Source organism: Galdieria sulphuraria (assembly GCF_000341285.1).
Source record: "Galdieria sulphuraria unplaced genomic scaffold scaf_44, whole genome shotgun sequence".
NCBI classification, from domain to species: Eukaryota; Rhodophyta; class Bangiophyceae; order Galdieriales; family Galdieriaceae; genus Galdieria; species Galdieria sulphuraria.
The window spans coordinates 1-26,457 of record NW_005178431.1 but is presented as its reverse complement, the minus strand read 5'-3'; the positions used below and the strand labels follow the sequence as shown (position 1 = coordinate 26,457).

Below are 26,457 nucleotides of genomic sequence, written 5' to 3'. Positions count from 1 at the left end.
GATCTTTGGGATTGTTATTTGGATATTTTTTGTTGGTGGTGAGGGAAACGATTAGTTGTTGTGGTGGTGATATGCCGCCTCAGGAGTTGTTGAGTAGTCAAGACAGTGAACAAGAACTGCTTTTGGAAAACTTCAAAGCAGCAGCCAACTGCTTGACAAACTTATACCGAAACTCACTTAATGTTGAAAAGAGAGCAAAAAACTTAGGAATTCAATATGCTCTCGAAAGTGTACTTTCTTGGGTAACAATCAGTTTTGAATGCTTCTTCTATCCCATAATTAGTATTTTCTAGGTTGGAGAACAAGCTTCAACAGGTAAACAAACAGTCTCTTTGGAGGAACTTGTTAGCTTCTGTTATCAACTGAGCGACCAAATGGGATCAAGCGAGGTAAATGCGAACTACTTGAAATTTCGTTTTGGGGATAGAAGATCGGACGGCAACGTAGATACTCATATCCACGTAGAACAACCAAGTGCTGCTGACAAGAACTGTTCAGAAATTGACCAAGCTAACATCTCTTCAGCACCCTCTTGGTTCGGCCTTGAAAGGAAACGTTCCAGAAAGACCTATGAAGCCGAATTAGCTCCTCAAGACTTCGGACCCGTTTGGTCTGGTTGGAATGGAGAGAATAAGCTGTATCATCCTTGAGAAAAACTTTATCTATATGTGCGTGAATTGTATACGTAACCACAACTCCCAACAACAAGCAGTGAAACCAGAAGATTCTTTATTGAGTTTCGTTTGGAATAACCCGAAGTGGAGGACGAGGCGGTTTCCTTTTTGTTCTCCCGTTTTGATCATCTTGATATAACTGTTGCTTCCATAAACAAAATTTTTCTTCCAATTCAATACGATGAAGGTCTCGTTTTTTGATTTCCTTTCGGAGTCTACTAGACTCTTCTAGCAATTGCTGTCGTTCCTAAAAAATTCATATGAATTACAAAAAATTTCCAAACGTCAATTCTCACATTTTGCAGATTCTCAATTTGTCTGTTAAGACTAGTTACTTGATCTTGCAAAGCATGATTGTCTGCTTGTAAACGAACCAATTGGCGACCATCTTCAAAGCCGGAGCCTTTACACGCAGCAACAGCCAACTCTTCTACTTTACGAAGTTCTTCATTGACTCGTTTCAAGTCAGCATCTCTTCGCTCCAATTTGTGCTTCAACTTGCCTATCACGCCGTTATCTTCCACGAGATTCTAAAAAGCAATTAACCAATCTACGCATAACAGCATATACATTCTTCGTACCCGGTAAGAATTTTCCAGTTGTTCGATTTTTTGATCTCTTTGATGGATCGTCTCCAACAACTTCTTCTTCTCCTTATAAAACTTTGCTAGTTCTTGGTTCGTTTTTTCGAATTCTTGCTTCCACAAAGAATTCGGGTCATCTCCTGCAACTAGTGTTAAACGAAGAACGTTGAAACGAGAACAAAATTTTTTACACACCTTCGACTGGAAGCAAACTTATGACTGTGGAAGGGTTGATACTGAGCGAGGGGATCGAAGTTTTACAGATTGGCTTATAATTATCGCGCAACTCTTTAGACAAATCCAGTTCCATCGATAACTGTTGCTTCTCCTTCCAAACAAGTTCCAAGCGCTCCTTTATCAATAGGATAGTATGCGAACAGTCATTCACATCTCTTTCCAGTTGACGTCGTTCACTGTCCACCGACTCCAAACTGGTCAGTAACTCCGAATAAAGAACCGAAATTCTCTCGAATTCAGAATCCTTATGTTCTGACAACTCTTTCCAGTGTTCCGTATCTTCTACGTATTTTTCTCGGACCTCCTCTAACTCGGAATAGTAGCTTTGAGATTTTTTCTGTTCATCGCTGAGCGACGCTTGTAACTGCTCTATTGCAACTTTCGATTGCTCCAGCTATTCCAAAATATTTACAAAAAAAGATCAATAAAAAATAATCCATACCTGTAAATGTGCTTCCGTTAGTTGCTCATAGTTGCTGTTTCGCTCTTCCTCAAATTCTCTCTGCTCTTCTTCACGACGACTTTGTAACTCATTATAGGAACTCTCTAGTACATGTACTCTTTGTTCCAGTTCTTCCACATTTCTAGATAAGCTCTTCTTAATTGCAGAAATTTCTTCAAGGTTGTCATTCAAAGACACTATCTGGTGTCGCATCTGTTCATTTTCTTGTTGAAGCAACTCGTTTTGAGCAGCGACCTTAGATGACTCTTCTCTACTCTGTTCCAAATCGCTCCGAAAATTCTCAACTCGTTCTCTTGCTTCTTCTAGTTTCATTAACAACGTCTTATTCTCAAGCATAAATTCATTCTTTTCCTTTTCAAGAGTTTGCAATTCTTCCATAGTTTTCTCTCTATCTTTCGTCAAGTCTTCCAGCTTATTTTCCAAATTGTTCACTTGCGATGAATTTTCCTTTTGTTTCGAAGAAGATTCCTTCAATTTCACATTCTCCGCTTCTAGCTTTCGCAACTGTTTTTGCAAAACTTTCAACTCTCTTTCCAGTTGCTGTTTCTCTGATGTTGCTTGCGAACAAAGAACCTTGGAAGAGCGACATTTTGACTCCAATTCCGTAACTTTTTGTTTCAAGGAGTCATTTTCCTTTAAAATAGACTGATTCCCATTGGGAAGCATAGCCGTGTGATATGTTTCTAACTGTGATGTTTTCTTGGACAAATCAGCTTCCAAAGCGTTGATTCTGTTCTCCAACTCTTCTTTCTGCTGAAACAATTCGAACAACTTTTCATCTTGTTTTCTATTATGTTGCTCCCACTGTTTGCACTTCAATTCAGAACATCTTTCCAACTCATTTTGCACGACGTTGTTCATTAAATCCGTAACGACATCTTGCGACACTCGAAAACAATGTTGACTGTATAACTCAGTGTAACGCTTTCTATAAGAAGCATTCTCCATTTCTAACAACTCGTTGTTGTTTGTTACTTGCATAAGTTGACTCTTTAAACATTGTATTTCGTTTTCTTCTTCTTTGAGAGTGTTTTCTAGAGACACCAAATAACTTTCCATGTAGTCGAATGTGTCAAATGATGCATGCACGAAAGAAACGACTGTCCGCTTGCGAGGAGATTCTGTCGAGATAACGCAATGGTGAGTTGAGAGTTTTTGCAATTTTGACAAGTGTTCATCGTTGATATAACCATCATACATCCTCTTTCGGGGAGCAGAAAAATCTATCTCTGAGAGTGTTGGTTCACTGTCAACATTTTCTCGAATAATCTCTTGACCACTTTCATAAGGTAAAGATTTTTCTCCTCCTTGACGATCTTGTTGCAGTTCCGTCAGCTGATTACGCAACATTTCTATTTCCTTACGATAGTTCGACAACATAGCCTTGTCATCTAAAATTTCATTGCAATACGCATTAATCTTTACCTTCTTTGCTCTACTCGCAAATTTCAACGTTGAATGAGTTTCCTCTATATGCATAGCAGCAGGAGTGACTGCACAAATAACAGTTGTCTTTGAGTTACCACCCAATGCAGGCTGTAAGATTCTAGTAAGCTTGGAATCTCGATAAGGAATATGACTATTAACTCCTTCACATAGCTTATTAATGACAGTCCCTAACGTGAGTAGGCTCTTGTTTATATGCATGCCTTCCTTCAGCCTTGATCCCTCAGCACCTGTTTGGGAAACACGCTCAGAACCAGCTAAATCAACTAAAGTCAACGTGCTCGCTCTCACGGAAAGTCCATCGCTTTCAATGTCTCTATTCTTTTCACGAGACTCAATAAAGACAGTAAATATCGTATGTGAACGTGAAGAATGTTCATTCATGTTGGTCGAACCTATGGTCCTATTGCTTTCTCCCTTCTTCATTATCTCAAGAACTGTCTCAGGAGTATCAACAACTTCCTCCTTTGCATCGACGAACACCCTTCCATTGAAATCTTCGTGTACTTTGAGATTTTCATTATGTGGTGCTAACAAATCTCGAATATTTTCATTGTATATTTCAATGTAGGATACTCTTAGCAGGAATTCCCTATCTTCTATCCTTTCGAGGCGTCCAAAAACTTGATAAATGGAAAGCGGAATAATTCCTTTATCTTCAGGTGTACCTAGCATTGTATGTGTCTTTCCAGATGAAGTTTGTCCGTAAGCAAATATGGTACCATTATAACCATCGATTACCGAGTCAACCACTGAACTAGCAGCTTCTTCGAAAACAATTTTGTTGTTATCTTCAGGTGTAAATATTCTGTCAAAAGCATAAGAACAATAGGTCAACGGTTTACCAGCGTGGCACTGCGTTATTTGATTTCCATATATCTGCCATGACAGACTAGTCGATCTTACCACTTCACGCTCCCTAACATTTAATGGTCGCACTCTAACATAAACTTTCAGTGTATCGGTCTTGGAAGTACTATTATGGTTGTTATCCGAAGGACTCGAACTACTTCTTCCTTCTCTTTCCAAACAAGGAAAGACTTCCATTGCGGAATCCGTTTCAAACGGCCAATTTTAAGGCGGGCCTTCCAATTCGATTCAATTCGATTCGCATGAAGACGCACTTTTGGTTGCTGCTATTCCCTTTCCAACAGAATTTTCACAACACTTGTGGTTGACTTGAGAAAGGCTAGAATAGTTTCAAATAACTTGTCTTTTCATCTAGTACTTCTAAATTTGTAATGTGTGATCTGATCTTTACACACAGTTTAATCAGTAATACAGAGGTTCACTTCTCCAGAGCGCTAACCCAGTCTTCACGTTCTCTTCAACAATTTTATAGATTGATCTCCCCAAAGTCGAGACGCAGCTGTCATCAATGTGTTTAAAATATTCTCAACTTTTCTTTCACTGTCACTAGAAGTACCTTGTAACACAGTTTCCAACCGTAGAAAGGTCTCGTAAAAGTTCCCGTTTGACGGTCGCCTCGTGAGGCTTTTCAAAATATTAACTGTTTCTGTTCCAGCTTCTTGGACACCTGGAAACTCGGTCAAATTCGAGCTAACTCGAAAGGCAGTTCCAGAGTACAAACGCTTCGATGGTTCAAATCTTTCCTATCGTGTTCAAATCTTCCTGAGTTCCCGGTTATTTCAACTTCAAGTTTTCAGCGCTGTAGCTATTGGAAAGTCGTTTCCTTTGTTTCCTCTACCAAGGTTTCACCTTGGTTTTTCGATAGCCATCCTGATCGCGGCTAACCAAGGCATAGCTCTTTCACAAACAACAGTTGCAACAATTAACAATCTGTTTTGGACAATTTCCTATACAGTTTGTTGGAACATGATGAACAAGGAACCATGAAACTGTTTATAACTATGAAGTGTAGCATCACATTTGCAACCTTCAATTTTTTGAAATTTAACAAAGTTGTCGCTATAGTATACCAACAACAAAGTATAAAACTAGAAAGAATCAAATCGAAATTAGACAAATAATCGCTTCACAACGAAAAAGAGTGTGCAAATAAGGCAACCTATTTTTTTATTTCTTCTATGCATTGCTTTTGGTATCACAGTGGTCATCGAGAAAAAGGGCTTTGCAACAAAAACTTTACTTATAAAGCCTTTATCGAACCAAGCTAAAAAGAGAACTTTTTCGCTAGCCAATTACGCAATAGATCTGCAAAACTTTCATTACTGAATGTTGAGTTAACTTCCTTATCATCCTGTCAATAATAACAGAAGTATCTTCCGGGTTTTGAATGAATCAAGGATTTTGCGCCAAAATGGAAATATCTTATGGCTGGGCATCAGTTGATCTCCACCACAGAAATCCAAATAAAGGGCAGTGTGCAACCCCACCAAAGTTGTCAAATTTATTGTTGCTATTTATTTGCTTATGTTCCAGTCTTCTACAATTCACTGACTACTTTACCTTTCGTGGCTTTTTGATTCACACCAAACAAATGACCTTGTGTTCAAGAAAGCAAGTCTGGAAGGAAATAGAGAAGCCTATGGAAGTAGAACGCAAGATTGTATCACTCGAAGCTTTGTATATAGTATATGACGCAGACGGGACAGTTGCGGGAGAGCTACTCTACCTGCTTCGAAAGTGGTTAGGAAAAGGTCACTGTGCTGCTTGTGATATTACCCACGGTCCAAGAAAAGTAAAACCGGAGTGGACAATACTCCAAAAGACAGGTTGGCTAGGTGTTCCCCTTTTCAATATTCATAGAGATGAAATGGAACCAAAGGTTCGTTTTTCTTCAATTTTTAGCTACCATGTCTGACTCGATACATAGCTAAGATCCGCCGTTAGCTGTGCGTTGCCCTGTGTCGCAGCTTTGGTCGACAACGGCGACTACGTGTTATTGCTTCAACCAGAAGACTTAGAAAGTTGCAAAGGACAAGTCTCCAAGTTACAAGAAAAAATTGTCGAAGCTCTGAAAGACTTCGGTTTCCAGGTGAACGAGTCCTTTACAAGTGTGGTCACAAGTGACCTATCCGATACTTGCCCCTCAACCTTGGATAGAGAAAAAGAAGAGGATGATGCCGTTGTCCCCTTTTAGTTTTTCAAGCGTAGTTTGTCTTAGTTATTTAATTCTTCAAGTTTGTGTAGGTTCTCACACCGTTTGTGAGTTTTTGGCATCGAAAGAAAATGTACAGACGTAATTTTGAATTTTAGCGACCAATAAAGTCCGTTTGTGGAATGATGAGCGATCACCGGCTGGATCAGAATCTTTTTGTTAACAGTAAAATGATTCGGAGTCACTTTGTGGAATATCTTTGGAAATTTCCATCATGTCAGCCCTGTATGTCTATTCATGCTGACAACTTGACTTTTCTTCGTAATCGACCTACTAGAGCGTCCTACAACTTTTTTGAACTTTCCTTTCGAACTCGTAGATATTCTTTTCACCACTGGAGGCCTCGAAGACTAAGGATTTGTAGTTCTCAAAGCAGTAATCACTTGTTCGTGTATATGTCGGAAGTAGTCCCCAAGAACTATGTGGATCTTGCCTTTCAGTTAGCTGATGTTGCTGGGTCTATATTAAGAAGACATTTTAGGAAAACCAACAGATTCCTAGTCAAATCTGATCAAAGCCCGGTCACTCTGGCGGATAAAGAAGTTGAGCGAACGTTGCGTACTCTATTAAAGCAAAGTTATCCACAACATAATATTTTAGGTGAGGAGGAAGGACAAGAATCTCTTGGCTCGTTATCTAACGAAACTTGTTCGGATTATACTTGGGTTCTTGACCCGATTGACGGAACGAAAGCATTTATGACTGGTAAACCAACGTTTGGTACTTTAATAGCCCTTTTAGAGGGAGGAATTCCTATTCTTGGAATTATCGATCAACCTATACTGAGAGAAAGATGGTTTGGTGCGAAAGGATATGGTGCGTTTTATAACGATACTCCTATATCGAATACTTTACAAAGAGAATCATGTTCACAAGATCAATTGAGAGATTGTGTACTATATGCGACTTCACCAGATATGTTTCATAATGAAATGTTAGATGCCTTTAAAGGGTTGTCGAAACGAGTACAATATACATTGTATGGTTGTGACTGTTATGCATATGCTTTGTTGGCAAGTGGTTTTGTTGATTTGGTTGCAGAAGCGGATCTTAAGCCTTGGGACTATTTGGCTCTTGTTCCAATCATTGAAAACGCCGGAGGATGTATCACTGATTGGAATGGGAATTCCTTAACAATCTCTTCCTATTCAGGTTGTGTCTTGGCAGCAAGAACAAATACCTTACACCAACAGGCACTAGAAGCACTCCATATGCAAGATTCTTTGAATTCTTTTCATCAAGAGAAAATGTTTGTTCAAAGCATGACGGGATTCAGTAGAGCGCAATCTTTCGGAAAGTATTCCCTGGTGACAGTAGATTTAAGATCACAAAATGGGAGATATTTAGATATTTGTGGAACTCTGCCTCCCATGTTGGAAGGTTCAGAATCCAAAATACACAATCTTTTGAAACAGTTTCTTTGTCGAGGCAAAGTTCATTATTCCGTGTCGATCTCTGCTTCTGAGGACTCGTTGCCAATCTCATTAATGGAACCCTCTGTGAAAGATATCAAACAAATACTTGAACGAATATCTCAAATTTTAAAAGTTCAGACTCCAATAGATCTAAACCATGTACTCCAGTTTCGTGATCTTGTTATTCGTTCAAAAGAACATATGATTGAAAAGTAAGTTGTTGAGCGGTCGTTTAAAGATGTAGTTTTTTTTTACAAAATGAAATAGTGAGGAAGATCTATGGCCTTGTATAGAAGAGGCTTTCCATAAAGCAATACGGGCATTAATTGAAGTACAAAGACAAGAAGGAGAAAGGTTAGTAGCTGATATAGAAACTCGAATAGAATTATTACGTGGTTGGTTGGACGAAATTGATCAGTATGCTCCAACAAGAGTTGTTCAGCAAAAGAGAAGAATGAAGCAAAGGATTGAGGATTGTTTGGAAGGAAATCATGCTATTGATGAGTCTCGTCTCGACCAAGAATTGGCACTACTAGCGGATAGAATCGATATAACCGAAGAAACAGTTCGATTTCGTTCTCACTTAAATTTCTTTACCGAAAGTCTAAAAGTGGCACCTCAGGTTGGTCGACGACTCAATTTCATTTGTCAAGAATGGCTAAGAGAAGCCAACACTATCACCGCGAAATGTGCTGATTCGTATATTAGTATGCGAGCTATACTTATCAAGGAGGAAGTTGAAAGAATTCGTGAACAGGTACAAAACATTCTATAGGAATGGATATTCTTCTTCAAAAGCCACACAATGCGGAATTGGGACTTGTTTCATTTTAGAAATGTTTAGGAGACAGATTTGGGATTAAACATGGCCCAAAATGAAGACTCTTGAATTAGTAGAACTTGACGAAATAGCACACTAATTATTTCTGAAAGATAAAGGAGATCAGTTGATTGCCGATATATCATTGAAATAAACGACCAAGTCTTGTTGGCAAGACCGCATTGTTCCAACGTAAAAGAGGATAAACTCGTCAGACTTACTGTAGATACAAGAATACTTTTGTAAAGTTAGCCCTTTCAAACTTACAAACTTTTATTTCCAACTAAGTAACCTCCAATTCCTATTAAAACAATTCCATTTGCTGAGTTGGCTTTGAAATCTGCCGATGCTTCCACCAGAAATTCGTTGTTTCATTCTTCGGTTGGATCGTAGGTAAACCAGTTAAAGCAGAATTCATCATCTTGAGAAACTCTTAAAATGAAAAAGAGTTCGGTCCTTCCTCCTAGATATCCTTCTCCAGAAGCAACTACCACACCTGCAGAGAAACCAACTTTATCTCTAGAGTTACCCAAACCAACCACAACTCCGCTTCCGACTCTTCGACTGTGAGTTTCTAGTTTGACTGTGTTGAGTTCTAAAGCTGAACTTTTTTGTTTTATTTGATAGTGTTATTCTGGGTCTTGCTGTGCTAGCCGATGCATTTTCAGTAACTAGTGAGTAATTTTGCTTCTCAGAGTATTTCTGTTGACTTGCATAGTTGTTTATCCTTTTGCGCCATTCTTGGTAAGAGACCTCATGAACATACCAGATTGGCGTCAAAATGAAGTAGGCTACTATTCAGGTTTGATTGCTTCTTGCTTTACATTGGGGTCCATGTTTGGAAGTCCATTATGGGGAGCTTTGAGTGATCAAATAGGAAGGAGACCTGTTATACTTGTTGGTCTACTTGGCGATTTTATTTTTATTAATCTCTTTGGAACGGCAAAAAATATAGCGACTTCTTTGATATTTCGTTTCTTACACGGCCTCTCTAGTGGGTAAGTCAGTATTAGCCTTTTCAAATATATTGTGACTCTTTGTAGAAATATTGCTGTGGCAAAAACTTATCTAGCTGATGTGACGGACTCTACAAATGAATCCGCTGCTTTCGGTTTGATTGGGTTGACCTTTGGAGTTGGTGTTGTTATAGGACCTGTTATAGGTGGATTCTTATCACGACCAGCAGTACATTTTCCTCAATATGTTTCTTCTGGTTCGCTTCTTGACAGATATCCTTATTTATTACCTTGCTTAGTGGTTTCTATCTATATCTTTATTGATTTAATTTTTGCATTCTTCTTTCTCGATGAAAGTAAGCCCAGATATGACTTCAGTACGAGAGAGCAAAATTTATCTTATGCGTATGGAATTACGGACAATGCTTCTGCACAAGAGTCCGGAGTATGGATCGACTCGTCAGCTGGAGTTGAAACGGTATCTGTGGCACCTTCAGATGTTTTATCTGTAAGGGAACAGGAGAAGAATTTTTTGGATAGAAACCTACTGGAAAGTTTTGAAAGACAAGTTGGAATTACACCTCGAATGAGTCAAAGTCTATTCTCCTCTATACCAATGTCGTTGAATGAATTTTCTCCGACAAATCGTTCCTTGCGAAGCCCTTTGCTTGGTTCGGAGAGGTCCCGTGATTTTACAGGTCTAGCAACGCCTTCAACTCGATCCATTCGTAGTAGAAGAGGTAGGGAACGAAGGGAACATGAGTGGGATGATCGTCTTTCTTGGAGTAATCGTGAAAGTTATACGGAACAGATCGGTCCTTTACTGACAGAGACTATATTAGAACCGGAAGACGATGAGATAGACAAGAGGAGCAAGGCATTATCATCTTCGCAACGAAGTCTTTCTATAAGCACTAGTATTCCTGAAGATGGAAGAGAAGAAGATAATAACAACAATGACGAAACTGAATATAAGGGTTCTCAAGTAAGAGACGTAATGGAGGAAGATGATTGGTTTTACTCTGATGAGTATCCAAAGAATCGTGGGATTTCGAGCGCGGAAAGAAGAGGTAGTGAGAGCTCAAGTTTTGTGACATATGGTTTAAGTGGAAGTTTGGGTGCTACTGCTACAAATTTGCTTTCTCCTGCCCTACGTTCTAGAGCTCCTTCGAAAGCTATTGAAAGGTTAAGAATAGATGAAGAAGATGCGGCTAGTACAGTTATAGAGAATAATATAGAAGAGACTCCTTTATTTTCTCCTGATGAAGAAGGAACAATACTTCCGGAACCAACTGGTGCTATCATTGAGAATCGAACTTTTCGTCAAGTATTAATAGTGGCTGTGCTTATCTCATTTACCTTGATGGCTGGAGATGAAGTGATTCCCATTTGGGCTTCCACGCAACCCAGTTTTGGAGGACTTGGATTTTCCTCAACAGATATTGGACTTGTCCAGGCTATAAGTGGTATGACAACTATTCTCGTTGCATTGTATATCTTTCCTTTTATTGCTAGAAGACTTGGTGTTGTAAAGACCATTCGGTTAGGTCTATTTGTCGGGAGTTTAGATTATTTGTTACCAGCTATCATTACTTCATTTGGATGGAGTAGAAAGAATATAGCATCTTGGTTGGGTTATGCATCGTTTGATATTTTTCTGGCTTTTTTTGAACAGTGTTGTTGGGCCGGTATTGCATTGATTGTGAAGAATTCTGTACATCCTTCCTCTGTTGGAATAGCTTTAGGCCTTGCTCAAGGTTTGCAAAGTGCTGGCTTTGCGGCGGGACCAGTAATTGGGGGTTCGCTTTTTGCTTCTGCTATTTCTCTGAATTTGCCTTTTCCTTTCACTTATGGACGGTCGTTTTTTTATTTAGAAAGTGGTTTGTTATTGATGATTTATATAATTGCAGGTGGCTTACCTCCTTGGCCATGGAAAATAGAACAAAGCAAGTGGTAGATTTTCATACAATACGTACATGTAATAACAAGTATTTTTTTATGTTTACCAATGAAATAAAGTTTTCAAACACACGCTCTCATGCGCAAACAGACAAACAGACCTTGTTTATTCATCATTTCTAGTATTGCCTAAAGTTATTTGCTCCAAATCATTCGTAGTGACACTTATCAAACCAGTCGAGTAATGACGTCTGAAATAAGTAAAATATCGAAAGGAACATGGTCTCCGAACAGGAAGAAACAGATGATCATCTCTATGGTCACTAAGCGATGGTCCCAATATAAACTCATCCGATTCGAAACATTTCATACACAAATCATAGCTTGGAAAACATTCTAAACAACGATAAATAATGCCTTTCATTGGAAAGATATGACAAAAGTCACAACTTTTAGACGCATGTACAATCTGCACCATTTTCATATTCAGAATGCAAACCAAAAAATTCCTTAGGACACGTACCTCATTTACACGTTCATGAAATGCATTTTGTGCCGATACTATCCAAGACAAGGGATAAGGTAGAAAGGGCGAACTTTGATGTAAAATTGCCAATAAACCCAACGAGTCGACAGCACGAGGTATCAATAAGATTCTACTCAAATGACCAAAAGCATTAGGTAACCTAGCGCGGCCATCCATAGAACCGAATGTCAATTGAACGGAGTTGGCTGCCAAATTGTATTCGACAGGCAATGCGAATTTCACACCATGTGATTCTCCATTCAAGAAAATTTCAAAAGGTGCCTCACAAGGTTCATCAGAGTCTTGTGGATGACAAACCAATACAATTTGAGACCACTCATAAAATGGGAGTTCCTTTAAAGTGGAATGAACTCTTGAAGCTACAAGAAAGCTGTCTCTTTCATGAACCGATACGGACTCCTCATCAACACTTTGAACATTTCCATTCGACGAGATGACTTGAGAAACATGGCAACGATTGTCTTCATCTCCTAATAGTAAACATAAAGTACCATTTAAGGTTTCCTTACTGGGAACTAAAAAACAGAGAGCACGAAAATCACGTGTATCTGCGTCTCGGGCAAGGAAAAACCAGAAACTCAAAGTAAATTGTTTCAAGCCTGAGAAATCTGGAATATCGAAAGTAAACGAAGAGTTGGTAGTTAAATCCAAACCGTCACCACTAGAGCAGGGTGAAGAAGCTCCATGAAGTGATTGGTATATCTTATACCAGCCCCTTTGGTTGGGAGAATTTTTGTTTAACAACGGAATAAATTCTTCTTTGACATCTTCCAGGATTTCTTTTTTGACACAAGCAAGCCATATAGTCTCATCTGAGCAAACGTTTCTAAGTTTTCTACAGGTGCTAGAAAGTCGAGCTAGAGATATACCGTCCAAGTGACAGCATATATTCCTCAAAACATCTGAAATATTAGGTTAGAGTCTATAACAAACCAAGAAAAGGGCCTTGTATACCTGCTGGCAGTGTTTCAAGAAACATGGTCCGATTCCATTAATTGCAGCATAACACAGACTGTTTCAGATTCGTGCCACAGCGGGTCAAGGTTCAAACGAATGACTAGAAACTATATTTCTATATTCGTATACTAGGAGCTTACGAGAAATTGTAGACTCTGTCTGATTCAGAGCTAGATTTCAAAAGAATAACCCTTCCCTATAATTTACTCGTTGTTTCCTTTTCAAGTCGAACAACGAAATCCTCCAATTCTCTCAACAGAAATCGAAGCGGCGGGAAGATCGTCTGGTTGTGATTACTTCTCTCGCTCCTTTTCAAGGTGACTAAACTACATGAAATATATACGTTGCTTTGTTTTAAAAAGACTAAGAAATGAGTTACGTTTATAGTTTATCAAATACAAGGTTTGCAAACTATTTGACAAAACGTTTTAGAAGATAAATGTATACAAGGTTTGCTTGAACAACTCTTCCACAATAGCACTGAAAAGATATTCGTTTCGTTCCCACTTGAAACATAATACATCTTATGAATTATTCTGAAATGGTATCAACTACGCTTTGAGTCATAATGTCCTAGTTGCCCAAAAATGTTTTTTTCTCCTCAGTATATGTTATTCTTTATGAAGTGACACATCAACAAGTATCACAAGTTTTACATCCAACTGATTCCCCTCCCAAGCAAAAGACAGCAAATAAAGACTTCCAGAAGAGCCGCCCTTTTTCTACTTTTGATTGGCATCAAATTCAGTTCTGGAAGAAATTTTTATGTATCGTCGGTACTTAAAGTCTGTTCTTTGGATTGGTTGTGTGTAGACAGTTGACCAAATGAAAGTGTTGAAACAGATACCAAAACCACTAACAAAGATTGACAGTCCAAAGGAAATAGTTCGACAGTTTATACCAAGTTGGTTCGCTGCTACTATGGGGACTGGTATTCTGGCGGTACTTTTACATGATTTTCCTTTTCCATTTACGCACTTGTTCGACTTGGCTTGGGCATATTGGTGGTTGAACGTTGGTCTCTTCACTATTTTTAGTATTCTGTTTTTAGCTCGTTGGACTTTCTATTTCAAAGACGCTTTACCCATGTTCTCCCATCCTGTCCAATCCATGTTCTTAGGTGCTATTCCTATGGGTCTTTCCACAATAGTCAACGGTGTTGCCTTATTTTGTGTTCCGGTATGGGGTCCGGGATTTGTAACTCTAGCAGAGGTTTTATGGTGCATCAACGTCGTGTTGGCTTTGGCTTCTGGTTTACTTGTTCCTATCTATATGATAAGCACACATGAGCACACCTTGAAGAAGATGACAGCCGTTTGGGTTTTACCTGTTGTTCCAGCAGAAGTAGCGGCAGCGACTGGTGGAGTTATCTTACCAACCATTGCTAATATAGCTTTTGCTCGCTATATTGCATTTTTGAGTGCTATCTTATGGGGCATATCCGTGCCCATAGCAATGAGCATTCTCGTTATTTTCTTCCTTCGCCTAGTGTTACACAAATTGCCACCGAATGATCTAATTATTAGCTGTTTCTTACCTCTGGGTCCTATAGGTTCAGCGGCATTAGCAGCCACTGGTCTCAGTATTTCAGCCCCTCGTATATTCGCAAGTCTCGGGGATACTCTTTCGGATGTGGCTTATGAAAGTCTTGCCTCGGCTACTTCAGCAATAGGAATATTAGTAGCGTGTGTCTTATGGGGTTATGGTTTTTGGTGGCTCGTTCTTGCAGTTTTCGCAGTCATAAAGACGTTTGTAGATCGTCTTCCTTTCAATCTTGGCTGGTGGGGCCTTATTTTTCCTTTGGGAGTCTTTAGTGCGGCTACTGTGGATCTGTACAAATTGACACAGCTTCTATTTTTTAAAATATCGGCGACCATCTTTATTTGCGTATTGTTTATATTGTGGTGGATCGTTATGGTGAACACATTCTTAAGAGCATATACTGGGGAACTATTTTACGCTCCTTGTCTCCATACACAAATGACCGCAGTACAAGCAGCCAACTTTGAGCTTGAAGTGTAAAAGTAGTTTCAAAACAATAAAGCATGTTTGCTAACTGGACCGAAGATTGTATTTTCTCGTATTTACTGATGTTTCATTCCAACAAGTTGAAAAACGACAATCGTTGAGTTGCTTGTGAATTGAAAGACGATGCAAACTTTTGTCTCTATGAAGTTTCTATCTCACCCATTTTTGTATATATGATTATCTGCTGATTCACTGGAGACTGAAAAATCTCGTGCGTCTCTAAATCTCTTTTTCATTGACGGAAATTTGAGTTTATTCACATTCCTTTTTATGAATTCTACACTAGAAGCATCTTTCATGAATCATTGCAGCTCCTAGTTCATGATACTCTTCCAAAGTCATACATATTTTTTCAAAAGATGGGAGATTGCCTAAAATGGAACCTCCTAACCAGGTTGACAATCTACTAAGAAGTTATTAAAATAACGACTATGCCTCAACTATAATTACCGAGCATCTGGTAGACGAAAGATATGAAATGCAGCAGTGGATGGAATGTTATTTTTTAAATCTTTCTTGAGTCTATCTTGAATTCCCGTTATCATCATGCTTCCTCCGGATAGGACAATATTATTCCACAGATCCTATTCAAAGTTTGTTATATGATAATATTGACCACAACGATTACCTTTCGTATGTTGTATGGAATTTCTTGAATGCATTTACAAACCATATCAATCAACCCATAAGACTGTATACCCACTAGTTGTGGATGAAACAACATTTCAGGACATTGAAAACATTCAATGTCCAAAGTAATTTGGCTATCATCCGGTAATTGAAAGCATTTTCCTTTCAATTTGCCCTGTTTAAAGTGTTCCATTTCTTTCTGATAGTCTAATGCAATGTAACAAGAATTTTCTTTCATAGTTCTTATGATATCGTTTTCTCTATGATGAAGGCCGAAGCGATATCCTTTCTTCCATAACAACTTTTGCTTGCATTGAGAAGGTTATTTTTTAAAAGAGAGAAAATACGTACTCTTGCTAAATACTGTTCCAAATGCTTTCCAGAAATATCCTGTTGTTGTATACCATTCTGAACAGTGTAACCTTCATATATAGGAACAACACTGGTCATACTATCACCAGAATCAACTACAATTCCCGTTGTTTTGCCACTACTGTAAAGTGCCAACATAGATTGGCTTGCAATATATAAAGCTGGAATATGAAATACTTCAAACAACATTTCAACCATTCTCTCTCTTTGCTTGAGCGGATTGAGAGATGGCTCTGACAAGATTACTGTTTGATGCAAAGGATCCACGTCGAGTTCATCAAAAAAGATGTACTTAAAAATTTCTTCCATAGCATGCCAATCCTGAATAATGCCATTTTGAATAGGAGAAGATGCTAGAGGGAACACGTCACGTCTTCTAGACAACTGATTACCTACATAGCATGCATTGGAGCTATTGAGCAGTTCTCTTCTTGGCTTTGCTTGGCTAACAAATGGTTCAAATATAGCACAAGGCTGATCTTCATTGACAAAGCCTACTTTACAAGTATTGGCACCGCAATCAACAACAATGGGCATCATAAATTGAGAAAAGAAATGTCATTCGAATCTTTAAAGCATCGCGACCCTTGAAGGGATTTTTTGAAGGGTTGCCCAAAATGCATTTCGTGTCCCTTTGGTGGCTTACGATGCAGCAAAGTTTCTGTAGTGATCATTGGTTTCTTATTATGGAAAGCTTTGTTCCGATACACAAAACAAGACTTTTACTTGGGTATCGTTTGCGAAAAGACTTTTGAATACAGAGTTGTTTCGATGTTTGAACTTTTCCAATATTGAATATTGAAGAACTTCAACAGTGACAAACTGTTCAACTACACATCCTTAACACCTTACATCTTCAATTCTTCTACAGTGTTGATACAAAAGTACTGCTTTTCAATGGAAAGCGTTTGAAAATTTTAGACAATTTTAAATAAAATGCTCCTTAACGACACTCGTTTATTTCTTATCACAAAGATCTTAGAACACAGTATATAACTATGTGTTCTGAAATTGCTCTAATGCTCTTTTCTATAAAACAAAAAGCTATTTCTTGAGTACTCGCAGAGCTCAGAACTTCTTAGAGGTAAATCAATCTTCACATATAAACTATCCGCTGATTGACAGATAAAGATCATCATGGCCCTGCAAAAATCTGACAAAAGTTTAGACTAAGACAGCTTCTTCTCGTAGTTGTCCAATACACAAGTCAACGACCGAAGACGGTTCTATAACCCATTCAATGAAACTTAGCGGTGGACAAGCCCTATATTGTCTTCTTACCGAAAAAATATTGACCAACTCTTGTTGAGGACGTCCTAGTACAGTGACTAAGGACACATCCCCTTTGAGAGAGTTCAATAACTGAAGTTGCAATTCCTTCTGGCTCGGACCATTCTATAAGCACAAACCAATCACATTCGAAACTAAAACTAAGTTCATTACTACTTGCCAGAATTTTCTGAAAGGAAGGTCCTGATAGTAATAACTCATCTACTTTAGCTCCCAATAATAAACCACCTGGAAAATCTACAGCTATTCGTTTACAGCTAGTCTTAAGAAAAATACCTGGAATCAGAGAACAACTTCTTTTCATAGCTTCCATAAACTGTTGTGAGTCGTTAGAAAAACAGACAGCACTTGGAAAACCCAGAAACAAAGGTTTCATATCCTTCCATCTTGGCACAGGCAGATCAACAAAAAAGAATATAAAAACTGAGGCAAAACATACCCTAAATTCTCGGTAACTTCGCGACCTTCCCAAGGCTTACAAAAACGTGCGTCCACTTCGGAAAGCCCTTCTGTCACTCGCTGTCTTTGAACTTGTATGAATAAAAGTTTTACCAAAGCAATAAACCCTACCTCAGAAACAACCGTCTCCAGGGTACTCCTTTGGTAAAACCTACAAACCCAAGATATCTAAAATTCTTAAATATTCTAGTCCACTCTCTTATGATAAGTTCCCGACGTAGTTGTCGAAGATCCACCGTTTTGGTGGCCATGGAAGGGTTCCAAAAATGACTTATTCCATTATAGTCTTAAATCTTTTCGAGCTTTATGATTTCAACTGAGTGAATATCTCATAATATTCAGCAAGCTTTCGCTTCTCAAGAAGCTTAAACTGAACATTCTTTGTAGTTATTCACATATGGTGAAAAATTCTACTACAATCATTTTCAAATGAATCTTGATACTACTCGTTTAAGTCAATGAAACTTTTCAAAGTGACATAACGATACGGTGGAGATTTCCAGACACTCTTTTAGTAATTCTATGACTTCAACATTGCTTGTTCCTTTTACAAAGGATCCAGTCAATGGTTCACATTGACTAGAGGTATCTCGATACAAAGACCATCTTGAAAGTCCTTTAAATAAAAATTTTCTAGTCTTTTCAGATGTAGTTCATCTCTTGTTTCGGGAAACATAGTATCACGATCAGCACAAAACACAGTATGAATATACGGCTGTCTCCAACTTGCTTCAGCGTACAATGGATAAGGAGGAAACCAAGCAATTTCAGAACTATCACTCCAACCATTGTCAGTATCAATCAATTTTACTTTGAAAAGTTCTGCAGTGCCATTCGAAAGATTTGCTTCGCATAATGGTTCCTTCGCACCGAAAGCATCAATATATCTTATCGATACTAGCTTCTCATCAGGAGGAAAACTGACTCTTCTTGCTTTCTTTTTCTTTTTTGGTGTTGAATAACGCTCAACAGAACCTAACGAAGGCCTTGATCTCGCAATAGATATATCAACTCCATAATCCTCTCTGTGCTTGGAAATGGCTTGGGTAACCTTATTCTTCATAATTTTATTCTTCTCACTATCATATATACTTTATAGGAATCAGAAAGTGGAAGACGAACTTCGCCTTACCGTCTTACGAAATTTCCTCGCATAGGGTTCAACAGATACTTCCACTTTTCGTGAATTCTTCGTGCGCAACATTTCGAGAGCAAAAGATCTTTCTCAACTTTACAAGAAACCTTCCAAGGAAAACTAGCTTCTCCAAGTTTCTTCAGGTTTTGATATAATTCAACAGAAGAAACCAACTTTTTCTAAAAAATAGACAGTCAAGTAACAATCGAGTGAAAGAAACCGAAACCTACCTTTCCAATTGGTAACCAATCTAACAAATTTATTAGGCAGCAAAGGAGTTGCCAGTCTGCCTCCTGCACCAAAACATCGAAAAGCTTTGAAAAATAGCCAAAGCAAGGACTTGAAACAACTTTTAGTAAATCCACCCTTATTCTACTCAGAAGCGCATCCCTAGATTCAAGAGGGCATTTTGCCAGGTCCTTGAGGAATGCTTTCAACAAAACGAGAGTAACATGCTCCTTCAAGTTGACAAAGTCGTCAAAGGGCATCTCTTCACAACACACTCGGTTGTCCAATCTAGAAAATTTTAAATTTTGGAATACAGCACTGACGAGCCATTTCCACTTTTCTTCATATCTCTCTCAGCAATGTTGGGAGATCTATCGATGACTGGATCTTTCATCCAGAAAATAAAAGAGAACAAAGTTATGGTAAGTGTATGTATAATAAATTCAATCCAGAAAGGCAATATTTGAATTGAATTGAACTTTCTTCTTTTTGTCCTCTTTTTCTTGCAGAGATTCGATATGTCTTTCAAGAGACAAAACTTCATAATATTCTTTGTTTTCATGTTGAATAAAAGAAATCACAAAATAAAACTGCTTCCACTGTCCATTCTTTGTTAAACTTTATGGATAGAAATTGTCAAATGTTATTTCCAAACTAGTCGAGAAAAATTGGTTGACAAGTGAGCACAACACCTTACAAAGCAATTCTGTCCGCAATCTCTTAAAAAGCTTTATTTCTCAAAGTACAATTGGAAACCAACTCGAATTACTTGGCAATGTGAAACACAACAGAACTTTAAGCAATCGTTCCAAACATGAAAAAAGTTCTTGTAACAGACACAATATAGAAAAACTTCTAATTAGCTGTTGTCATGGAGGATTACTTAAGACTTCGCAAGTACCATCCCTTGAATTGCTCCAAAAATATAAAAGTCAATACTGTGTGTGGACCAATTCGGAAAAAGAACGGCCAAAATCCTTTCCATAAAGCAAAGAAGCCTTCGTACTTCACTACCTTTATAAGACAATCTATCATTCCATTGTATTCTCTTTTACCATCAATGGTCTTGCAAAACAACTCAAACACGAAACAAATAAATCCAAAAAATACTTTACCTTCATATTCTGAACTCTCGTCTTTGCCATATCTAAAGGCAAACTAACAGAAGAAGCACAGAAACCAGCAACTGAAGAGGCAAAAGCATGAGCTCCAATGTGATCACCAATAAGGCCATGAGAAACAACGAGCTAACCAAAAATTAGAAAACATAAACAACTCTTAGAGAAAATACACACTTGTTTGGCTTGGTCGTATGTTGAAAGTTGTGCTGCGTTCAACGCCATGGCTCGACCGATAGTGGGAAACGCTCCTCTCCACAGTGTAAAGAGACCTTCCTCCCGGACAATACGAATCAAAGCGTCTACAACATTTTTGTAACTAAAAAGCCATAAAACTATATGAAAAACGTGAATTCAAAGCATATTACCCTCTCTGCTGTTCCTTTGGGAGTCTTCCATCTGCGGTCATACGAATCAACTAAAGCGTGTTCAACTAAAGATCGATATTTTAGAAAAGGAAAGCTTACTGCTACTTCTGCAGGAGTTCCTACAAAGGCACCAATTGCTCCAGCTGTCAACCCAGCCGCTACTTTTAGATAAAAAGGAGGTGGTTGTGTGGTCATCTTATCCATGGCATCCCTTAGTGCACCAAAAACGCCCAACCTAGTTGTGGTATAGGTAACCTAACCAAAAAGAATATATCGTGTCGTATAAGTTGAAGTTCTATGAATACCTGCCTAAACAGAGCAGCTGTTAAACCACGATACAGACCAAAGAAACTTTCTCTTTCAACTACTCCAGCAAAAGTCTTAAAGAATCCCACTTTTGGAACACCTCTTGTGCCCTGACCACTAAGTTGCAGTCTGGTCTTCACCAAATCAATCGGTTGAACTATAGTGGTTGCTGTCATCCCACTATACAACTAGCTTTTAAGATACATCGAACCCGAAATACTGCAAGTTCCGTACCTAAGGCCACCAAAAACGAACTGCATGTAACTTGGCACTGTCTTTACAGTTTGAGTTTTACTAGCGGCAGTTGTTGCTGTTGCCATTTTGTTGTTGTTCTGCTTGAGCGAGTTGATTTCAACGATAATTACGCCCAATCGGTTTGCGATTTCGATGACAGAGCAAATGAGCAACCGAATAATCGGCATAAACAGCTACTGCAGATGTTCCAACTTTACGATTACAAATACAACAAGCCCGGTCTCTCCCTATCACTACCTTCTGCTTCTTCATTTGAACTAGTTGATCATTGAGGAGTAAGTGCTCGCTTTTCAGAAGGGACTTTTTCACCTTTGCGGACCGCACTAGACCAACAGCATTCGACAGAGATGATAGAAGAAAAGGAATAATCAATTTGAGTTCAATATCGGCAGGTAACTCTCTTATTACTCGACTACAATCCACTTTCAAACCCTCCCTTGAAGAAAGAAGTTGGCATGCGCGATTCACAAACCTCGATGTATCGGAGTATTTCTCTTCTTCCACCTTCGAAGAATCACTGGCTGCCAAAGACAAATACATTTTTACTAGCTGAGTCCACACTTCTCTACTCTCATGGGAAGGAACTGTGTCTCTGATAAAGTTTTCTGCTGCATCCGGATCAAAACCCTCTTCAACCAATAAATGAAGTGCTTCCATATATCTGCCCTGTTGACCAACCAGAAAAGCACGTTCCTTGTATAATTCCTTATCCTGTGGAAGTTGACTAAGAACATATTGCGGATCAAAACCCCCGCGCTGACAAATAAACTCACAAATCTTCTTCTTAGCATCAATTGGACTGTCCAAAGTCTTATGAGTCTCATTTTGCTTGGCGTAAATGTAATTGTCAATATAAGCGTTTGCCAAATTATCAATAAGAATTTGATAATATCGAGAATTCATACGGTTGTCTTGTACTAGCTTTTCAAGTTGTTGTTCTAGAAACTGAATAAGCAAACTACAATTTTGCTGCCTCAAAAAAGACAAAGCATCCGATAAAGAAATCAATGGCTTCGACAACAACTTGAGTACCAAATCTGAATCTCCTCCATGATCAAAATACCACTGTAAATGTTCAAGAATAAGTTGACTAGAGTTACTATTTAAAGATACCGACAGTTCGCTCAAATACGTTCCCAAATTCTGAATATACGCACTTCGCGTATCTCCAGCACTTGATTCGATCAAAAGTTCAAGAGTTTCCAATGCCATTTCGTAACATCCCGCTGAATGATAAAAATAAAACCAAAACAAATCACTATCAGTTTCTGACATATATTTAGTACGTGTACGCCATTGAATAACTTCAGAGTCTACAACATGGCAGTGTACTTGTTGCACCAATTCGATGAGCTTTCGACTTTCCGTATGGGCCATCAACATTGTTTCTATAACTACACAGAATACTGCATCTCGACCTGGAATCCATAAAGTATCGACGCGTGTATCTTCAGACAATCCTCGAAGCTTCCTTATCTCTTTCAGTTCATCTGTATAATGCCTAGCCAAAAAGCTTGCCCATACTTCTAAAGCTTCCTTCCAACTTTGTGGCACATATTTATCTCTAAGTTCCAATATTTGCTGAGTAGAAATATTCATTTCAGTAAGGAATGCAATGGCAAGTGAATGATTCCCTTTTTTTAAGGCATCCAACGATAGCGCCTCACGCAAAGAATAAACTCTTTCTCTTCCAAAATCTTCAGGTAAAGATTCAGCAATCTCCAAGGCAAGTTGAAGTTGATCCTGAAGCGAAGTCAACATAAAAAATTGCGATAAATCATTCAATTACCTCATTTTCCAACTGCTTCGTTATATCCCAAATTGGCTCACGTAGCGATAACTTTAAGACCTTCGAATACCAAAATGCGTATCCAGCAATATCAGAACGCGTCAGATCTCCACAGGAAGGCACAATCATACAGAGGGTGTTAAAAAAACGACTGGAGGACACAAAATTTTGCAAATGAATACTTTGAACAACACTACCGATTCCATTGCTAGACAATGTACGAACTATCAAATGATTTCTTGAATACAACAAAATGCAAAAAGGACGGCAAAATACGACTGACAATGGAACTTGATTTTCCGATGAGAGGAAAGTAACATGATTCATAAACCCTTCAGACGGAGAAAATATACGAAAAACACTCGCTTGTTCTAATTCTAGAAGCCATCTATCACTGTCTGGAAGTGGAAGAGCAATAGGCTCTCTCACTGAATTACTAGACATTAAGCCTTTCATTCTGCGCAAAATGTAAAACGAAGAAGTCAACTCCGAGGGATTGGAAGGCTCTGCAGTTCTTCGACTATTAGCATTATCCAAATCTGACTTCATCGATACTACACTTCGGACTTGTAGCGATCCATCGTCTACAACAGCATAAATAATATGGTCTCGTAAGGTTGAAACACAAAGTTCTTTTTTGCTTGAGCTACCACCGAATCTAATAGCCAGAGGTAAATCCGCAGAGTCTTGCTCACCCGCAAAACAAAATCCAGAGTCTAAGTGTGAACTATCCAAGGTTAGTAACCGAACCCTCTTTTTAGCTGCAATAGCAATGTACGCCTTTTCTTCATTCCATGAGTGAACACTAAACACATGAGCTCCACTACTTTTTTCAGACAAAAACTGCAACTGAGAGGACTGTCGAGGAAATAAATCCAAACTAGGAACTTCGTAAGCGACAAGAACAGAATCTACCAAGAGGAACACAAGACGAGTATTTCCGAGCCTCACAAACTGCACAGGACTTAAAGAATGGTTAGAACTGAAACCTGAACTTGACCTATTCAACGATATTCTTCTTGAATGAATAATCTTATATTTGTGTGATTCTCCAGTGCCTTTCTGCGCCTAAATACAGTATAAAGGAAAACAAAAGAGAAGACGTACTGATTAAAACATACAAAAGATAACCTTCGTTTGTGGTGATAACCAAGCTGTCAGCGTCTACAGCGCACAGACTATTGATTTTGTAAACAAAATCTGTAATACAAGGACTAACCAAAAACAGGTCAGACAATGGCGAGTGTATCATAGTTTTCCAATTCCACAAATTTTCATATCGATTGATGACCAAACAGTTGAATTGTCTTTCTCATTGGTTTCGCAAGGACAAGGAAACTCTTGTGGATAACACGCGCTGTTCCTGTGAGACACTACAATTGTACAATGATAACACTGAAAGTATATCTGTTTCAGAATTAAAAGAACGAGCCAATGCTCTCTACAAACAAAAGAGGCTCCTAGAAGCAGAGCAAGTCTATATGATAGCAATCACGCAAATCGAAGATGAGAGGAGAGTTCCTATTACGAATACCAAACCACCCTTTCAGGAAGAAAAGCGTAGCACACTTCAAGCTCTTTATTCCAATTTAGCCCAAACAAGACTGATACTAGAGAAGTTTCAAGAAGCAGAACGGGACGCAAAGAAAGCTATTGATTTGCATCAGAAGGGAACGTGCTCTACAAAAGTCCTTGTGAAAAGTTTGTTGAGAAGGTCTTCGGCGTTTTTGAATTTACTTCAGTTGGACTCTGCGCTTGCTAGCTTGGAACAAGTACGAAAGCTGGAACCCAATAACCCTGAATGCCATAGGCTTTATTCGCTAGTTACACAAGCATTAGTTGACCAGGGGACAGAAGCAAGCTCAAACTATGAACAAAAAAATCAACGTCGCCATATATTAGACTCACCACAGTCTCTACTTTTTGCAGTGCGAACAGACAAGCAACCAAACGAATATTTATCTTCACAAATATCAAAAACCTATTCAAAACCTTGTGCTCTCATTCAGGAGTTGTGCTTTGAGGAAGGTAACTTGAACAATAACAAGGAATGATAATATACTTCAGTTCTCAGCTGCTTACTATTCTTACATTCATCACACTCTATGAAAGTTTCGGTAGATATTATTTTATATTACATGAGGAACAGTTATTCACGTACTGTTTTAAAATTATCATTTTCTTAAGAGGCTCATATTGTTATATTATGTATATTATATAAAGAGCAAGCATATTTCCATTATCAACAAAAGAATAGTGACTAGGAAAGCCTTCAAACGAGCCTTTCTTTTTTAGATAAGGAGTATCCAACATTTTCCAATATTTTTCAAATACGTATCATTCATCATGCTCGAACATGTTGAGATGACTGTCTTTGAGTTTTTTCATTTAATAGTTTATCAAAGATAGCCACAAACTCCTCATATATCATCCATGTTATAGCAGAACCCAAGCAACGTTTAAGAAAACGAGGAGAAGCTCCACGAAAAAATCCAACAATACCATCTTCTCGATAGATTGTATGAATAACTTCTATGGTTGAGGCGTCCTGTTGTGAACGGTTAATTGAATAAGCTCTCAACTGCATTCTGGTTTTGATAACATCTTGTGGTTGTGTAAGAAAAGTAGCTGCGAAACCCCCTATTAAACCTGCTACGAAACTAACTGACATAGTTATCATATGATATTCTGAAGGTGAAGAGGAAATGTTTGTTTTTGTCATCGATAGATGTGAAAAATAAGTTCCATTCACTATCGAAGAAAGACCTTCACGAACTCTTAAATATATAAGAAAATAACTTGCAGAATATGGAGCGTCTCTCACAATAGTAGGTACAAGTCCACTAAAGAGACCACGAAGACGTTCCTTTTTGTATATTTCTACAAGTGCTTTGATAATTCCGCGGTTTTGATCGATAACTTGAGCTTCAAACCTGGTTTTCAACACAGATAAAGGACAAAGAAGAACGGCTGAAAGTGAACGCGAAAGCCCTCCAGCTAACAAAGTTTTCCAAGCTGGCATATGGGTCTCTGGGTCATCAGACTGCATCAAGTTCGTTATGGCGTTTAAGGAAACAAAGTAAATACCAACACCTAAACAGTTACGAATTATGGTAGGAGAAGTTCCTCTCCATAAACTCAATATACCCGTATTAGCAACTATACTGGCTGCTACAGAAAGAGGGTTCCTATATAGAGGTATAAAAAGAGAAAAGAATAATTATATCTTAGTCGAAAAAGAAAAAGTATAGAAACTTGAAGGAAACAAACTACCTTGGAGACAACACTCGTTGCAAAGTAACACTTGGACTCACAATATATTGAGAACCTTGCTGCATTCGAGTCTTAACCACGTCAAGAGGTTGCAAACATAACGTAGATACTAAGCCAGAAAACGCA

At 38.4% G+C, this 26,457-nt stretch overlaps 14 protein-coding genes across 14 annotated transcripts in view; 6 read left to right on the top strand and 8 right to left on the bottom strand.

Moving 5' to 3' along the window:
• Window positions 1–682, top strand: part of Gasu_47000 (GTP-binding protein) — a 3,295-nt gene extending 2,613 nt beyond the window's left edge. The window contains exons 2-3 of the mRNA XM_005704173.1: window positions 1–242; window positions 294–682. The exon at window positions 1–242 is cut by the window's left edge and continues 1,839 nt beyond it. Of these exons, the coding sequence (XP_005704230.1) occupies window positions 1–242; window positions 294–650 (599 nt within the window). The 3' untranslated portion in view covers window positions 651–682. The remainder of the gene's footprint in view (window positions 243–293) is intronic.
• A 4-nt stretch (window positions 683–686) lies between these two features.
• Gasu_46990 (kinesin family member) lies at window positions 687–4,617 on the bottom strand. Its single transcript, XM_005704172.1, has 5 exons — window positions 1,938–4,617; window positions 1,454–1,889; window positions 1,256–1,398; window positions 971–1,204; window positions 687–921 (listed from the first exon to the last, which is right to left on the bottom strand). Exons 1-5 carry the CDS (start codon window positions 4,449–4,451, stop codon window positions 730–732), a joined length of 3,519 nt encoding a protein of 1,172 aa, XP_005704229.1. The 5' UTR covers window positions 4,452–4,617; the 3' UTR covers window positions 687–729.
• Window positions 4,618–4,656: 39 nt separating this feature from the next.
• Gasu_46980 (uncharacterized protein) lies at window positions 4,657–5,287 on the bottom strand. Its single transcript, XM_005704171.1, has 2 exons — window positions 5,124–5,287; window positions 4,657–5,012 (listed from the first exon to the last, which is right to left on the bottom strand). Exons 1-2 carry the CDS (start codon window positions 5,165–5,167, stop codon window positions 4,721–4,723), a joined length of 336 nt encoding a protein of 111 aa, XP_005704228.1. The 5' UTR covers window positions 5,168–5,287; the 3' UTR covers window positions 4,657–4,720.
• Window positions 5,288–5,657: 370 nt separating this feature from the next.
• Gasu_46970 (uncharacterized protein) lies at window positions 5,658–6,671 on the top strand. Its single transcript, XM_005704170.1, has 2 exons — window positions 5,658–6,153; window positions 6,202–6,671. Exons 1-2 carry the CDS (start codon window positions 5,662–5,664, stop codon window positions 6,466–6,468), a joined length of 759 nt encoding a protein of 252 aa, XP_005704227.1. The 5' UTR covers window positions 5,658–5,661; the 3' UTR covers window positions 6,469–6,671.
• Window positions 6,672–6,687: 16 nt separating this feature from the next.
• On the top strand, window positions 6,688–9,045 carry Gasu_46960 (inositol-phosphate phosphatase). Its single transcript, XM_005704169.1, has 2 exons — window positions 6,688–8,113; window positions 8,169–9,045. Exons 1-2 carry the CDS (start codon window positions 6,714–6,716, stop codon window positions 8,674–8,676), a joined length of 1,908 nt encoding a protein of 635 aa, XP_005704226.1. The 5' UTR covers window positions 6,688–6,713; the 3' UTR covers window positions 8,677–9,045.
• A 22-nt stretch (window positions 9,046–9,067) lies between these two features.
• On the top strand, window positions 9,068–11,710 carry Gasu_46950 (MFS transporter, DHA1 family, tetracycline:hydrogen antiporter). Its single transcript, XM_005704168.1, has 4 exons — window positions 9,068–9,287; window positions 9,349–9,395; window positions 9,440–9,719; window positions 9,765–11,710. The coding sequence occupies exons 1-4, from the start codon at window positions 9,160–9,162 to the stop codon at window positions 11,632–11,634; spliced, it is 2,325 nt and encodes a 774-aa protein (XP_005704225.1). The 5' UTR covers window positions 9,068–9,159; the 3' UTR covers window positions 11,635–11,710.
• A 6-nt stretch (window positions 11,711–11,716) lies between these two features.
• On the bottom strand, window positions 11,717–13,777 carry Gasu_46940 (uncharacterized protein). Its single transcript, XM_005704167.1, has 4 exons — window positions 13,221–13,777; window positions 13,078–13,180; window positions 12,100–13,025; window positions 11,717–12,045 (listed from the first exon to the last, which is right to left on the bottom strand). Exons 2-4 carry the CDS (start codon window positions 13,100–13,102, stop codon window positions 11,743–11,745), a joined length of 1,254 nt encoding a protein of 417 aa, XP_005704224.1. The 5' UTR covers window positions 13,103–13,180; window positions 13,221–13,777; the 3' UTR covers window positions 11,717–11,742.
• Window positions 13,778–13,797: 20 nt separating this feature from the next.
• On the top strand, window positions 13,798–15,162 carry Gasu_46930 (C4-dicarboxylate transporter/malic acid transport protein, TDT family). Its single transcript, XM_005704166.1, has one exon. It carries the CDS (start codon window positions 13,906–13,908, stop codon window positions 15,100–15,102), a length of 1,197 nt encoding a protein of 398 aa, XP_005704223.1. The 5' UTR covers window positions 13,798–13,905; the 3' UTR covers window positions 15,103–15,162.
• A 182-nt stretch (window positions 15,163–15,344) lies between these two features.
• On the bottom strand, window positions 15,345–16,667 carry Gasu_46920 (actin). The gene is made up of 4 exons (XM_005704165.1): window positions 16,090–16,667; window positions 15,737–16,045; window positions 15,559–15,692; window positions 15,345–15,511 (listed from the first exon to the last, which is right to left on the bottom strand). Exons 1-4 carry the CDS (start codon window positions 16,648–16,650, stop codon window positions 15,391–15,393), a joined length of 1,125 nt encoding a protein of 374 aa, XP_005704222.1. The 5' UTR covers window positions 16,651–16,667; the 3' UTR covers window positions 15,345–15,390.
• Window positions 16,668–16,816: 149 nt separating this feature from the next.
• Window positions 16,817–18,137, bottom strand: Gasu_46910 (uncharacterized protein). The gene is made up of 6 exons (XM_005704164.1): window positions 17,971–18,137; window positions 17,840–17,923; window positions 17,677–17,786; window positions 17,561–17,628; window positions 17,392–17,505; window positions 16,817–17,336 (listed from the first exon to the last, which is right to left on the bottom strand). Exons 1-6 carry the CDS (start codon window positions 18,108–18,110, stop codon window positions 17,280–17,282), a joined length of 573 nt encoding a protein of 190 aa, XP_005704221.1. The 5' UTR covers window positions 18,111–18,137; the 3' UTR covers window positions 16,817–17,279.
• A 10-nt stretch (window positions 18,138–18,147) lies between these two features.
• Window positions 18,148–19,537, bottom strand: Gasu_46900 (uncharacterized protein). The gene is made up of 3 exons (XM_005704163.1): window positions 19,225–19,537; window positions 18,992–19,173; window positions 18,148–18,938 (listed from the first exon to the last, which is right to left on the bottom strand). The coding sequence occupies exons 1-3, from the start codon at window positions 19,480–19,482 to the stop codon at window positions 18,422–18,424; spliced, it is 957 nt and encodes a 318-aa protein (XP_005704220.1). The 5' UTR covers window positions 19,483–19,537; the 3' UTR covers window positions 18,148–18,421.
• A 379-nt stretch (window positions 19,538–19,916) lies between these two features.
• Gasu_46890 (mitochondrial carrier, oxoglutarate:malate antiporter) lies at window positions 19,917–21,207 on the bottom strand. The gene is made up of 6 exons (XM_005704162.1): window positions 21,014–21,207; window positions 20,808–20,963; window positions 20,709–20,758; window positions 20,518–20,659; window positions 20,338–20,469; window positions 19,917–20,287 (listed from the first exon to the last, which is right to left on the bottom strand). The coding sequence occupies exons 1-6, from the start codon at window positions 21,188–21,190 to the stop codon at window positions 20,102–20,104; spliced, it is 843 nt and encodes a 280-aa protein (XP_005704219.1). The 5' UTR covers window positions 21,191–21,207; the 3' UTR covers window positions 19,917–20,101.
• A 3,120-nt stretch (window positions 21,208–24,327) lies between these two features.
• On the top strand, window positions 24,328–25,134 carry Gasu_46880 (uncharacterized protein). The gene has a single exon (XM_005704161.1). The coding sequence runs from the start codon at window positions 24,345–24,347 to the stop codon at window positions 25,110–25,112; it is 768 nt and encodes a 255-aa protein (XP_005704218.1). The 5' UTR covers window positions 24,328–24,344; the 3' UTR covers window positions 25,113–25,134.
• A 12-nt stretch (window positions 25,135–25,146) lies between these two features.
• Gasu_46870 (mitochondrial carrier, iron import) lies at window positions 25,147–26,457 on the bottom strand (the record flags this gene model as incomplete). Its single annotated transcript, XM_005704160.2, has 2 exons — window positions 25,147–26,246; window positions 26,332–26,457. Coding segments are annotated over 2 exons (970 nt in total), but the record flags the coding sequence as incomplete, so codon positions are not given.